This window comes from Balaenoptera musculus, chromosome X (assembly GCF_009873245.2).
Source record: "Balaenoptera musculus isolate JJ_BM4_2016_0621 chromosome X, mBalMus1.pri.v3, whole genome shotgun sequence".
NCBI classification, from domain to species: Eukaryota; Metazoa; Chordata; class Mammalia; order Artiodactyla; family Balaenopteridae; genus Balaenoptera; species Balaenoptera musculus.
In genome coordinates, this window is record NC_045806.1 from 33,918,350 (window position 1) to 33,933,656 (window position 15,307).

A 15,307-nucleotide genomic window follows, 5' to 3' on the forward strand; every position below is an offset into this window, starting at 1 on the left:
AATTCATAAATCAATTCAAAAGCAGTTGTTTCTTCAGAAAGGGGACAAAAAGCTAAATGGCCTAAATGAGAAAAAAGGATGACTATGAGAATGAATACAAAAATCTACGAATGAGATTAGGTTTATTATCATAGAAACAGAGGATCTTGAAAGAACTAGAAGAAAATACTTGACACAACTCTGTGGATAAAATGGATAATTTTCCAGGCAGATAAAAAGTATTAAAAATGACTTAAGGAAAGAGTAAAAAAACCCAAATGGACTCATAACCAGAGTTGTTGTGTCAGTAAGGCCCATCCGAGAAAACAGAAACTGCCCTAGGTATTTTAACAGAGAGGTTTTAATGTTGGAATTTAATTACACAGGTGGTGGAGGGCTGAAAGAACAAAAAGGCAAAATTGAGGCCGTGCAGAGATAATAGCTGTAAGAAGCAGCTGCCACTCATAAGGTTGGGGGAACAAGAAAGGAGAGGTTGGCATTACTCAAACCTAAGAGGTCAGACAAGAGGCTCCAAGAAGTTGCTGCTCAGACCTTTGTAGAGGGGTCCTGCCAGCTGCTGCTGGCGTCCCAGTGCTCAGAAGAGCAGCTCCACAGGGCTGGGATATGGAGCAGCTGAGAGAGATTTGTCTTAGGTAGGGTGATTAGAGAAGACCCTTGAGTCTAGATCTGAAAGACAAGAATGAGCCAGCCAAACACAAAGCAAGGGAGCTGAAGGTGACAGATCTGAGATACGTTTAGGATTTTGTGACTAACTGGATGTGAAGGATGAAGAAGAGAAAGATGTCCAGGGTGACTTCCAAGTTTCTGGCATATGTAACTAACTGGCTGGATGATGGTGCCATTTCATGAGAAATGTGATACTTAAGGGAAGCAGGCTTGGCAGCGGTGAAAGTATGGTTTTGGACATGTTGAGTTTGAGATGCCTGGGAGGCATGACTGTGGAGAAATGGGGTGAATATATGGGTCAGAGGCTTAGAAGAGGGGTCTCGGCTAGAGACACATATTTTTTTAAATTTATTTATTTTATTTATTTATTTCTGGCTGAGTTGGGTCTTCATTGCTGCATGTGGGCTTTCTCTAGTTGTGGCGAGCCGGGGCTACCCTTCGTTGTGGTGTGCGGGCCTCTCACTGCGGTGGCCTCTCTCTTTGAGGAGCACGGGCTCTTGAGCGCAGGCTCAGTAGCTGTGGCGCACAGGCTCAGTTGCTCCGTGGCATGTGGGATCCTCCCGGACCAGGGCTCGAACCCGTGTCCCCTGCACTGGCAGGCGGATTCTTAACCACTGCGCCACCAGGGAAGCCCCGAGACACAGTTTTGAGTCAACCACATATGGATGACATTTGACACCATGGCACTGCCCAGGGTAAAAGAACAAGGGGAGAAGAGAACAGGGTCTAACAGGGAGTCCTTATGAACTCCAACATTTAAAGACTGGGTAGAGGAGGATAAACTAGCAATGGAGACTGAGCAAGAGAGAAAGGAGGAAAACATAGAAGCTGAGGAAAGAGCACAGTCCAATGAGGATGTGGTCGGCAGTGTCAAGTGCTGACAACATCAAGTAGCAGAACTGAAACCTTGATTTGCACCATGGACAGTCACTAGTAGCACCAGCAAAAGCAACTTCTGTGGAGTGATGGCTCTGGAAGCCAGAGTGGAGTGGGCTGAGGACTGAAAAGGAGGTGACAGAGATGCTTAGGCAACTCTGGGGAAGGTAGCCCGTGAAGGGAACAAGAGGGATGGTGTGCTGGTGAGGGGGTCAGGGATAGTTACTGTTGGTGGTGGGTTTTTTATAATCAAAACCTTTTTGAGCCATTGCACTCTTATGAAAACTAGAATTTGGGGCAGCACTTAAAAAATACTATGATTCAATGCTGATATCTGACCACCTATGCAGTGTCTCTGCTTGATGTATAATATGTATCTTGAAATTAACATGTTTAAAATTGGATTCTTCATCCTCTCATTCAAACATGCTCTGCCAGGACTCTTTCCCATTTCAGTGTTAGCTCTTTTTGGTTGCTTGGATCAAAAACTTGTCTTCCTTGATTATCTTTTTTTCTGACACCTAAATGCAATCCATCAGCAGATTTTACTGGCTCAACTTTTTAAATATACCTAGAACACAACCACTTCTCACCACTGCCATCTTTGTTTAAGCCACTTTCATCTCTCTCCTGGATGATTTCAGTGGTCTTCTAACTGCCCATCTAGTTTCCACCCTTGCTCCTCTGGAGACTATTCTCAACCCAGAGAATAATACAGGGTTCTTTTCATATGTAAATCAAAGCATGTCATGCTTTTGCTCAAAACACTCCAATGACACCTCTTCCTCCAGTAAGAGCTAAAGTCTTTAAAACAGCTTACAAATCCCTCTGTGATCTGATCCCGTTGCCTTTCGGATCTCATCACTATCTCTATCTGCTACTGCCACACTGGCCTCTTTGTCATTCTTGAATATTTCAAGCGTGCCTCTGCCTCAAGGCCTTTGCACTGGCTGTTTCCTGTTTGCCCTGCTTTCCCCCCAGCTATCTGCATGGCTAACCTCCTCTCCTCCTTTCACTTACGATTTCTCTTTAAATTATTTGTTCTTCAAATACTACCTTTCTTGGCTAAATAAGTTTGAGAGATCTAAACCATGAATGTGGTAAATGTTCACGTTATGTATGATGAGGAATTTGTGAACTGTTTTAAGAATGTGTGCTGAGGGCTTCCCTGGTGGCGCAGTGGTTGAGAATCCGCTTGCCAATGCAGGGGACATGGGTTTGAGCCCTGGCCCGGGAAGATCCCACATGCCACAGAGCAACTAAGCCCATGCGCCACAACTACTGAAGCCTGCGTGCCTTGAGCCCCTGCTCTGCAACAAGAGAAGCCACGACAATGAGAAGTCCGCGCACTGCAACGAAGAGTAGCCCCCACTCGCCACAACTAGAGAAAGCGCACACACAGCAACGAAGACCTAATGTAGCCAAAAATAAAAACAAATAAATAAATAACTTTCTTAAAAAAAAAGAAAAAAAGGAATGTGTGCTGAGAGAAAGCATAGTGACAGAACGGACAAGAAAGGAAGGAAGGAAGGAAGGAAGGAAAGAAAAGAAAAGAAAGAAGGAAAGAAAAAGAAAGAAAGAGGGGGGAGGGAGGGGGAGGGAGGGAGGGGGGGGGGAGGGAGGGGAGGAGGGAGGGGCAGGGAGGAGGAGGGAGGGAGAGAGAGGGGAGGAGGGGGAGGGGGGGGGGGGGAGGGGGGGGGGGAGGGGGAGGGAAGGGGAGGGGAGGGGGAGGGGGAGGGAAGGGGAGGGGAGGGGGAGGGGGGAGGGGGAGGGGAGGGGAGGGGAGGGGGAGGGGGAGGGGGGAGGGAGGGGGAGGGAGGGGGGAGGGAGGGGGGAGGAAGGAGAAAAGAAAAAAAAAGACATCATGTATCCCAGAAACTTGCAAGCGGAAGAGGTCCAAGGCCCCAAACAGTTCTTCACACTACAAAAGATAGATGAGCTACAAGAAAATACAGGTATTTATTGTCATTCACAATTCTCATATACAGCCTCATGATATAGACTAATACAATATACAGTGAAAATATATCATAGCCAGGTGACATATTAACAGCCTACCATATGCTTGATATTCTGTAAGGTGCATGCTTCATCTTTAATGCTTCCATTAACTCTGCAAGGTGAGGAAACTGAGGCTTACAGAGGGTATGTGTCTTCTCTGAGCCCACAGGCTAGGAAGTGGCAGAGGAGTGATTTACACCTGGGGGTTGTGGGGTGGGAGATGGGGATGGGTCTGACTCCAGAAGCTTTGCTCTTTCCACTACACTATGTGATCTGACACCTCCACCCTCTCAAGTAGATAGAATGTTTGTTAGAGAAAACCTATTTCTACCTAATTTTGGTATTATAACACAAATTTACTTGGATGTTTCTATGGCCTTAATAAGAATGCTGTCATAATTTTGGAATTAATCACTTACTTCGCAATGTGTGGTGGGTTTAATTTTTTCTGTGGTTAACTTATTGATATTATACCATCATATACAGTATCTTGTAGGTGAACTTGACCTCCTTGCACACCTCATTGTTTGGAATGGATCATAGAAGGATTCCAAAATAGTTCGAGACTTGGGAGTACATCATACTCCTATTAAGCATTCCTCCCATTTCAATTTCTGGCCCTGTGGTGGGCAGAGAGAGAGGAGGGGGGTAGGAGCAGGGAGGGAGGGGAGGCGAGGGAGAGTGGTGGGCGGAGGGGAAAGGGGAGGGGGAGGGGGAGGAGTGGGGGCAAGGGGAGGGGAGAGGAGACTGTTTCTGTCTGGAAGATAGGTTAAGAGTTGTGTTCTAGAAGGAAGGCAAATTAATACCTTATGCTTGAATAAATAAAAAATAGAATTTTGAGTAAACATGACATTAGATAGTAATAACCCAAGCACTCTATTTTCCAGCTTTGGAGGAATTACACAAATGGTACAAAGAAATGCAAAGTACTTGAACCAATTGGTTGAATGTACAGAGGTCTGGTCCCTAGAATAGGTCAAGAGTGACATTTATAAAAGCAGCTGAAATGGTCATTCTTAGCGGCATCAGTTTGCTTCAATCTGGAGCTAACAAAGCTGAACATGGTGTCTGAAACTAAATGAAAAAACAGGAGGGAATGAACAAACCCTAAACCCACATTAGAATTTCTTAATTTAATACTTAGTAGATTCCTAGGAATCTTCAATTTGTAACATTCTGGATTCTGAATCCAAAGCCCAATGATTTAGATAATCTGCTAGTGAAGGAGACTAAATGAGAGAGAGAAGTTTTCATACACAGCAACGTTGTTCATTTTTTCTCTTATAGACTTTTTGTTAAGTAAATCAAGGTTGTTCTTTCTAAAACCCCAAATCTAATTACTATGTGAATCACCTCAGCATTTCCACTTATAGTTTTTTTAAAATAAATTTTATTTATTTATTTATTTTTGGCTGCGTTGTGTCTTCATTGCTGTGCGTGGGTGTTCTCTAGTTGCGGTGCGTGGGCCTCTCATTGCGGTGGCTTCTCTTGTTGCGGAGCACGGGCTCTAGGTGCACGGGCTTCAGTAGCCATGGCACACGAGCTCAGTAGTTGTGGCACGTGGGCTCAGTAGTTGTGGCTCACAGGCTCTAGAGCGCAGGCTCAGTAGTTGCGGGGCACAGGCTTAGTTGCTCTGCGGCATGTGGGATCTTCCTCAACCAGGGATGGAACCTGTGTCCCCTGCACTGGCAGGCGGATTCTTAACCACTGTGCCACCAGGGAAGTCCCTCATCTATAGTTTAAATCAGGATTGCAATGATATTTGAGCCCCTCCAATAGAAACCAAGTAAGTCGTTTCTAAAGATACTGTGTAGCCCCAAATAAACATTTTTGATAAATATTGCTGACTGAACTCTGTGCCACAAACAAACACTTTCTACTTCCAGCCAAGCAATCACCCACTTGGCACAAAATGAAATTACACGAGACGTTCTGTGTCTTAAAGATGGAAAACGTTTCCCTGTCTAATATTCTTCCAGGAACAAAACGACAATTATAACCATGATAATTATGACAAAGTCGCTTATTAATGGTGTACACATGAATTTGTTTCCAAATTTCTACTAATTGTAAAACAAAGAGAAATATCGTATGATATCGCCTATATGCAGAATCTAAAAAGAAATGATACAAATGAACGTATTTATAAGACAGAAACGGACTCACAGACTTAGAGAATGATCTTATGGTTACGGGGCGTGAGGGGGAAGGGTGGAGGGAAGGGATAGTTAGGGAGTTTGGGATTGACATGTACACACTGCTATATTTAAAAAGGACCTACTGTATTTTACAGGGAACTCTGCTCAATGTTATGTGGCAGCCTGGATGGGAGGGGAGTTTGGGGGAGAATGGATACATGTATATATATGGCTGAGTCGCTTTGCTGTGCGCTTGAAACTATCATAACATTGTTAATCGGCTATACTCCAATATAAAATAAAAAGTCAAAAAAATAATAAACAGGCTTTTTAAAAATAAGATTGGGACAACATGCTAACCACAACATATTCAGACATGCCAGAACCTGAAAGCTTAAGGTTGGAGGCCAGCAGACTCACTACTGCCATGTTTCCAGGTTTTAGCATCTCCCTATCTTCTCCCAACTAAATCTTCATGAGGATGTTTCCTATAATGACGATTACATTGAGATTAAATACCACCCCCTACAATTTTAACTTGGAATATTATGATGCGATTTCTGCATTTTTGTATCATGTGACAGTGGCTCCTCCATGGCAGATGACAAAAATGCCCTTCTTCCCGATTCCATAAAAGAAAAACTGGCCGTTAACTTGGGACTCTAGCAAGGCATTTCGCAAGGCCTCTCATAATATTCTGTGGTCAAGAAGAAAAATATAGGCTAGATGATTATACAATTAACATGATTCATAGCTGGCTGAAACAACATACGCCAAAAGGTGCTAATTAATTAATTAATTAAAGATGCTAATTAATGGGCTGATATCAAGCTGAAGAAGCTTTTCAAATGTTCCAAAGTACTTTGCCCTTTGCCCAGCCAGTGCTGCCTGTAAATTATCAATAACTTGGATGAATATGTAGGATAGTTATCAAATGTATGGGTAAGACCCAAACACATTAGAGCACCAAATTAGGACCTAAAATATTGAAACAGGCTGAAGTAATGGGCTAAATCTAATGAGATAAAGTTTAAGTAAGATAATTAAAAGTTCTGTACTTTGGTCCAAAAAGATCTGCCCTGCTCAAGAATGGGATACAGAGAACTGGACAACTACATGTAAAAGAATGAAATTAGAACATTCTCTAACACCATATACAAAAACTCAAAAGGGGTTAAAGACCTAAAAGTAAGACCAGATACTACAAAACTCCTAGAGGAAAACATAGGCAGAACACTCTTTGACATAAATTGCAGCAATATCTTTTTGGATCCGTCTCCTAGAGTAATGGAAATAAAAACAAAAATAAACAAATGGGACCTAATTAAACTTAAAAGCTTTTGCACAGCAAAGGAAATGATAAACAAAGCGAAAAGACAACCTATAGGATGGGAGATAATATTTGCAAACGATGTGACCGACAAGGGATTAATTTCCAAAATATACAAACAACTCATATAGCTCAATATCAAAAAAGCCAACAACCCAATCAAAAAATGGGCAGAAGATCTAAACAGACATTTCTCCAAAGAAGACATACAGATGGCTAACAGGCACATGAAAAAATGCTCAACATCGCTAATTATTAGAGAAATGCAAATCAAAACTACAATGAGGTATCAGTTCACACTGGTCAGAATGGCCATCATCAAAAAGTCTACAAATAATAAATGCTGGAGAGGATGTGGAAAACAGAAACCCTCCTACACTGTTGGTGGGAATGTAAACTGGTACAGCCACTATGGAGAACAGTATGGAGGTTCCTTAAAAAACTAAAAATAGAGCTACCATATGATCCAGCAATCCCACTCCTGGGCATATAAGCAGAGGAAACCATAATTTGAAAAGATGCATGCACCCCAATCTTCACTGCAGCACTACTGACAATAGCCAAGACATGGGAGCAACCTAAACATCCGTTGGCAGATGAATGGTAAAGACGATGTGGTATATATATACAATGGAATATTACTCAGCCATTAAAAAAGAATGAAATAATGCCATTTGCAGCAACATGGATGGACCCAGAGATTATCATACTAAGTGAAGTTAGCCAGAGGAAGACAAATATCTTATATCGCTTATATGTGGAATCTAAAAAACAAATGATACAAATGAACTTATTTACAAAACAGAAATAGACCCACAGACATAGAAAACAAATTTATGGTTACCAAAGGGGAAAGGGGGGAGGAGGGATAAATTAGAGGTTTGGAGTTAACAGATACACACTACTATATATAAAACAGATAACCAACAAGGACCTACTGTATAGCACAGGGAACTCTACTCAATATTTTGTAATAACCTATAAGGGAAAAGAACCTGAAAAGGAACATATATACATGTATAACTGAATCACTTTGCTATACACCTGAAACTGACACATTGTAAATCAACTATACTGCAATTAAAAAAAAAAAAGAACGGGATACATAGAATTTTGTTAACCAGCTGCATATGGATGTAGCAGTTAAAAGAAGTCCATTTAAATAGTAGGCAGCATTGTAAGAAATAGATATTTGTTGGGTAGTAGAAGGAACATTGGTTCTGGCATCAGCAAACTAGGTCAAATCCCAGTTCTGCTACTTTGGCTACTTAAACTCTGTGATCCTTACTTCCTTCTCAGGGTTGTTGTGAAGTTAAAATGTGTTAACATGTCTAAGTTCCAAGCACTTGTGTGCAATCAATATGATCTAGAAAAGTTACCATTTATAGTAAAATAGGTGGCCACGTCACTCCATTCTGTACTAGAAAAGATGGTGCTTGAATGAATTCCAGATGCCACACTTACAAGCAAAGTGGAGCTACTTCCAGAGACGGTGAGCAGGATGGATGAGCAACCTCAGAGAGACCACGAAAAACTGCTGCAGGAACTTGGAATAGCTGGCTTGAAAAAGAGTGGATTGGAGACCCTATCTATTGATATCTGACGGTGGGCTGCATGGCCTCCCAGAGGGCTCCAAGATGGGAGAACTAACCTAGAAGATGGAAATTACAAGAATGTGGGCCAGGGTGACCACTTGGTGGGGATGTTGTGAGCAATTTCAGCACAAGTGGATGGCTGGACTAGATGGCCTTTAACAAGCCAGTCTGATTGTCATATTTCTACGACACTTAGCATGAAGTGGTTCCTTCTAATTTCTACCTCAAAGTAATCCAGAGTCTCCACTATCTTGAGTTGGGCTGGTTTCTAGCTTTTCAAGGATACCACCCTCCCACCAGCTCTAGGCCAAATCTCTTATTTCTCCAATGTGCCTTCTTTGACCAGTTTATTGTTGTTCTGTATTTTGTTTATGAATTTCTGGTTACTTTGAATGCCATCTTTCCCGGAACTATCCAAAGGACACAGAAGGGGTCATTTGTGAACGCTTTTTGGGAGATGGACCAGCAAAACGTGATGTTATGGTTGCTGAAGTAAGAAGGGAAATGTGGGAATTAAGAATCTGAACTGAGCTCCGGAGTTGGAGCTGTGGACCAAGAAGTGGGGTGGGTGCCAGACTCCAGACAAAGCTTTTACTGAGAATTTAGCGTATTGGGGAGGAAGCAGAGACCAGAGGCCTGGAGCCTGCTGGCCTGCAAAAAGTACTCAAAAGTTGTTTGCTCACCAGACGACTTCTGTTTTCCAGAGGCAAAATGAGGCCTGGGCAGGTTGCTCAGCATCTCCAGCCTGTTCCGGATTGCAACCGGGAAAGCGCCTAGGGCAACCGCAGAGGCTCTTCGCCTCCGGCCGGGCCAGACCCGCCCGCTCCCCTCCCAGGTGACCCCAAGGAACCATTTTAATTTTTTTTTCCAGGCGCAAGTGGAGGGGAAAATTGGCGGCGCTCCGGTTGCCGGGGACGCCGCCGCCACTTCGGCTCGGCTGGGGTGAAAGAGGACGCTAGGGGGAGGGGGCCGTGGCTCCTGACTGGCTGGGGCACGAAGGCTTATTTGCATAATATTCCTTGACGGCACCTGATTGGCTAAAGCCGGAGGGGCGGTGGTGGGGTGATTCCAAGGGCCGGGAGCTCTGGCTCCGGACCTTTCCGTTCAGGAGTTACCCGGGTGGGCGTGAGTTGTTCTTCTGGCCCTGCGGGAGCCGAGAAGGCCCGGTTTGGGAAGTTTTGCAAGCAGGTGCATGAGCCATCTTTCTCTTATAGTGTTTAAGAAATGTGAAAGAACAGGAGTCAAGAAACTGGGGGATGGAGAGTGACCTCGACACCAGAAGAAGGAAGGAAACAGACCGGGGAGGAGTGGAGGCCAAAAAGAAGGCATTAGGGGCTTTCTCCCAAGCTGGGCGTTTTTTGCTGGGATCCGTTTACTAGATAACTTGAATTTCCGTTTTCTGCCAGTCATTATCACACTTTGCTGAAACTGGGAAGAAAAGAGGCAGGATCCCGGCATTTAGTAACTCAGATTTGAATACTAAGTTTTCATCAGAGGTATACGGACTTAAAATATCCAGAGGGTCTGTCATGGGAGACAAAATACGTTTTAATTTATAGAGAATCAGTTGTTGGAAACTGGATGTGTGTGTGGGTGTTTTTCGAGATTACTTCTTGCAATGCTTTTTGTATGTCATTGCACATAAGGGCTTAAAATCAAGCTGGACTATTTTGTACTTGCCGGTTGCCTAAGCAATGGGGGGAAGGGTCTGTGGATCATCATAGACCATTTCCACATTTTAAGGTTTCTGACTCTTCACATAAACACCTTTAGACCATGATAAGATCCTACATAAAGTACAATTTCATCTTTGTAAAGTACTTTGTATTTACATAATAATTTGTACATCTATTATCTTATTCACCCCAAGTCTGGCACAGCCCATGGGAGAAGCTCCATTTTATTGATAAGGAAACTGGGGCCGGAAGAGTTTGCAAGTCTCCACGTGTGTAAAGAGGGGGGTGAGATTATTTTAATACTTGAAATTTATATAATGCTTTTTTGCTCTATATTTTCCTTTCCATTGATTCTCCCAAAGCCCCTGATAGGTTGAGCAGGTAACATGATTCCAGTTTTTCTAGATAAGAAAACAAGGGCTATGATCTGGCAGAGCTAATAAGCCCTGGGAAGGGGGCTCCCCAGGCTGAGCTCTGTCTCCAGAAGTCACTGACTCCTGTCCAGCCCTTGTCGCATCAAGTCACAGTTTCATTCAAAAGACAATTAGAAAGATGGTTTGCTGTGGGAAAAAATTAAATATATATTATTAAGGTGAAAGAAACAGGGAAAAAAATAAACCTCTTATTATTTGCTTCTCCCTTTTGGCACTTTTTGTCCTGTGAAAAAACAGTGTACTAAAAGCACCCCTGAAAGGTTTTAGAGAAAAGAGATTCAAAATTAGAAACTTGAGTCTTCTTGAATTATCTGTAGGACTGTTGGAGAAGACTGGTGTATGAAGGACAGACAAGGCATGGGGATTGAGATGGTGAAACAAAAATGAAAACAGGCTGTGGTTTGGAGTCTCAAAGTGAAATTGAAGGTGCAAGGCTCTTAAAAGTTAAATCCAGCGATTTGGTAGCTAGTTTAGGCCCTATTAAATGACCTTGCGTTTTAAGAACTATTTTTGGAAAGGTACATTTCAAACTCCCCTCCTAAAAAAATATTGGACACCTCCCCCCTTTTCTGTTAAATGATGAAAGACACCCAACACCGGACCTACCTACTGTCACTCTCTCCTGGCCCTTTGGCAGCCAAAAGGCCACACGGCCTGGGGCCTGGGATCTCTGAGTAGCGGGACTTGGACAAAAGTCAGGAATTTGGCTGCTTCACCGCACTGTCACATCTGATCTCTTGGAAAAATGTGCAGATCCGATGGTGGGTCGCTCTTCATCCCTGGCAAAGGCTGTTACAGGAAATATTGGGAAAGACATCGCCAGCAGGGAGGCAAAAGCCTCCGAGGTCCCCCTCCCCCAGCAGCTGGCCAAGGCCAGGGCCACGGCGGGAGCACCACGCGTCCACGTGCACCCGGCATGCCCAGTCACCCTTCTTACGTAAGAGTCTCGGGATGGAGTTGCTGCTGCTGCGGGTCCCTCTTCCCCGACGGCTATTAATAAACCGGATCGGTAGTTTCCGGGCCACTGCCAGCATAGATGCGGGGTTGGGGGCCTCACTTTACAACCTGGGCGCCTGCACTTCGGTCATCCCACCCTGGGAGCGTGAGCAAGGCGCACCCATCCCCCCGCACTCCAGCCCGCCCTCTTGCCAGACCGGACGCCGGCACCTTCTTTACCCGCACTGTGCCTGGCCCTCCCCCCAAGCTGGCCTGCTCTGCACTCGGCGATGGCTGGGTGCGGCTGTTCTGTCCCTCCTCTGCCCTGCCCTGCCCTGCCACTGCGCCCTCCCTCCGCCCGGGTATCAGGCGAGAGGCGGGGCTGGCCCGGCGCGCCCCGCCCCCGCTGTAGAAAGGGCCTGGAGTGTTACTCGCGGTCATCCCCAGCTCGGGCCTTTTATCTCCGCGCTACCGGGGAGGCGGGAGGAGGAGGCACGGGGGGGTGGCCTTGAGCGCCGGCGACACCTTTCCGGGGCTCTATAAATTGAGCACCTGGGATGGGTAGGGGGCCGACGCCACCACCACCGCCCGCAATCACAGTTCGGCCACTGACCGCAGCAGCGTCCGCCGGCAGCAGCAGCCAGTAGCGGGAACACTGAGCTACCCAGCAGCAGGGGATCTCGAGGCGCCGGAGGAAGTGCGTGCCCCCGCCCCACCTCTGCCCCGTCAGCGTGGGTGCTTGGACTCAGGCTTTGCGGAGGGAGACTGGAGTGGGGAGCACCCCTTCCTTTTCTCCGCGGCCCTGGGCGGGGGGCGAGGAGGTGGGACCGTCCGGCTACTGGGAGTCACCCGGGAGCCGTCCCAGACAAGCTAACCAGGGAGGGAGGTGCGCGCGGGTGGGGGCGCCGGGCACCCTAGCCGCGTGAATAATCTGCTCTTTCGTCCCCGTCTCCCAACCAGGCCAGGGCTCGACCCAGAGACCACGCGCCGATATCGCGAGCTTCCGGACGCCAGAGCCAGGAGAAGTCGTGCTTCCCGCAGGGCCGGGCTGCTATCTAGACGAGAGTTGGAGAGGGCGGAGGAGGAGCCGGGAATCCCGCCGCACCGGCTGCAGCCAGGACCCCGGCGCGGGCCTCAGAGAGCGCGTGAAAGGCGTACAGTACCTCGCCCCGGCCGGCCATCCCGTGCCCCTGCGTCCTTGTGCTTCGGCGCCCGCGCGGCCACCATGATGCAGATTTGCGACACCTACAACCAGAAGCACTCGCTCTTTAACGCCATGAATCGCTTCATCGGCGCCGTGAACAACATGGACCAGACGGTGATGGTGCCCAGCCTGCTGCGCGACGTGCCACTGGCCGAGCCCGGGCTGGACAACGGCGTCGGCGTGGAGGTAGGCGGCAGTGGCGGCTGCCTGGAGGAGCGCACGCCCCCGGCCCCCGGCCCGGGCAGCGGCAACGGCAGCTTTTTCGCGCCCTCCCGGGACATGTACAGCCACTACGTGCTGCTCAAGTCCATCCGCAACGACATCGAGTGGGGGGTCCTGCAGCAGCCGCCGCCGGCGGCGGGGAGCGAGGAGGGGAGCGCCTGGAAGTCCAAGGACATCCTGGTGGACCTGAGCCACCTGGAGGGCGCGGACGCCGGCGAGGAGGACCTGGAACAGCAGTTCCACTACCACCTGCGCGGGCTGCACACTGTGCTCTCCAAACTCACGCGCAAAGCCAACATCCTCACTAATAGATACAAGCAGGAGATCGGCTTCAGCAATTGGGGGCACTGAGGCGGGTTCCCCGCGGCTGCCCAGCACCCTTCCCGGCCCCATCTCTCACCCTCTCTTTCCTCAAAGCTATTTTCTTTCTGGCTCTAGGGCGCGATGGGCAGACTGCAAAGTTGGGGGGCTGCGTACGTGCAGGGGACGCGGCAGGGCTGCATGGAGGAGGGGGCTTCTTTGGGGAGAGGAGAGGAAAGCGGTGGCAAAAGAGGTGGGGTAGTTAGTGCTCAAGGACTTCCCTCTCTCCCGCGGGGGTGGGGAGGGGGAATGAGGGGGCTGTGTTCTACTTTGGTGGGAATAGGACTGAGTTGACGCCCTGCATTCAGTCTGTGCTTTTCCTGGAGTTTCTTTTCTGTTCTTTCCGGAGGAGAAGGGCCGAGAAGGGGCCATTCCAGGGCGCGGCGCTGGGTTGCCACATTTGGGAGCGCCGCCCGGAGCTGGGCGCTGGGGAAGGCGGGGCGGGCGCACAGCCTCCCGCCGCCCTGCCGTTGGGCTGGTGGAGGCCGCAGCGCTGCTAGGGTTGCATCAGTTTTCCTGTTTGCACTATTTCTTTTTGTAACCGTGGCCCCGTCTTAAGTATTTCCAATCTCCTCCTTGCTCTGAAACTTCGGCGATTCCATTGTGATAAGCGCACAAACAGCACTGTCTGTCGGTAACCGGTACTACTTTATTAATGATTTCCTGTTACACTGTAGAGTTGTCCTGTGGTACCCCTATCCCATCCCTTTCACGCCACCACCCCCCAAGTGTGTAAGCTGGCACTGTGCCAGCTCGTACGAAGCTTGCCACTCAGTGAAAGTAATAACGTTATTATGAGAAAGTGGACTTACCCGAAATGGAACCAACTGACATTCTATCCGTGTTGTACATAGAATGATGAAGGGTTCCACTGTTGTTATATGTCTTAAATTTATTTAAAACTTTTTTAATCCAGATGTAGACTATATTCTAAAAAATAAAAAAAGCAAATGTGTTAACGAAATTTGACAAAAGTTTGTTGCTTTCTAATCCACCAATGGATGGCTTAGTAGTTAAATAAAATACAGTTAATTGATTTTTTTTTTTTTTTAGCAAAAGCCAATTTTATTTTTCTCTGGTATTTCAAAGTAGTAGATAATCATCTCCGTAAGTGTTCAGTTTTGTTTGGGAAGAAGCTACCAAGCTTTTTATTTCTAATAATTCAGTACCAAGGTGAGCACGTACATCTCAACAGAAAGTTCATAAATATTCAAAGAATTTGGGAAGGTACATATATTACAGTTTTCAACCAACTTGACTAGCTTATTGGAGTGCTTAGTTAACATTTTGAATCTTTTAAGAGGCTCAAGCACGACCTATGCATTTTGAGGCCTAGAAACTTATTTTAAAGACAGAAATTTCACTTGGCTACTGAGAAGTAAAGAGTCGGAGGAAAAACACCAGCTAATACTAGTGCACACATCTTGCAGGTCTTTATTTACAAGTCTTTTGTGTTAATCTTAGGAGAGACTTAAATGTGTTATAACATGTGCTGTGGTCTCTGACTAGTTCCCAGTGAAGTGCTAAGCTTTGTTAAGCAGTGTCCAGCCATGTTTCCAGTTTTCCAGGGAGCCAGCCTGCTGCTGTGGACAGCAGATCTGAGCGTGACTGCAGTAGGGCCCTTTGGAACACTTCCTTAGATGCCATTATGATGCTTTCCTGGGACGGTGGGACAGGTGAAACACAATGCTCTGTATTTTCTCTATTTCATGATTCATTTAGGGGGGATAAGTGTTGGATCGACTTCAGTTTTCGATCTTGAAGTCCTGAGACATTCTCTAAGATCATAGAGCTTGAATTGAAAATACATATAACTTTGCAGTTTAAGAAAAAAAAAGAGGCAAAAAGTTTTTTTTGTGCTGTGGGCAG

General features: G+C 46.5%; 1 protein-coding gene and 1 long non-coding RNA gene across 3 annotated transcripts; one reads left to right on the forward strand and one right to left on the reverse strand.

Moving 5' to 3' along the window:
- Positions 1-10,303: 10,303 nt before the first annotated feature.
- Positions 10,304-11,999, reverse strand: LOC118888885. The gene is made up of 3 exons (XR_005018380.1): positions 11,654-11,999; positions 11,323-11,505; positions 10,304-10,842 (listed from the first exon to the last, which is right to left on the reverse strand). It is a non-coding gene; the product is annotated as an uncharacterized LOC118888885 (long non-coding RNA).
- A 142-nt stretch (positions 12,000-12,141) lies between these two features.
- MID1IP1 (MID1 interacting protein 1) lies at positions 12,142-14,402 on the forward strand. 2 transcript variants are annotated; one of them, XM_036840414.1, is made up of 2 exons: positions 12,142-12,383; positions 12,613-14,402. In XM_036840414.1, exon 2 carries the CDS (start codon positions 12,878-12,880, stop codon positions 13,427-13,429), a length of 552 nt encoding a protein of 183 aa, XP_036696309.1. In that variant the 5' UTR covers positions 12,142-12,383; positions 12,613-12,877; the 3' UTR covers positions 13,430-14,402. The 2 variants fall into 2 exon arrangements, with proteins under 2 accessions (XP_036696309.1, XP_036696308.1); XM_036840413.1 differs by having other exon boundaries at positions 12,142-12,349.
- The last annotated feature ends 905 nt before the right edge of the window (positions 14,403-15,307 follow it).

Excerpts from the sequence above, each read along its gene's own strand:
- MID1IP1 (XM_036840414.1), top strand. The coding sequence starts at position 12,878 with ATGATGCAGATTTGCGACACCTACAACCAGAAGCACTCGCTCTTTAAC.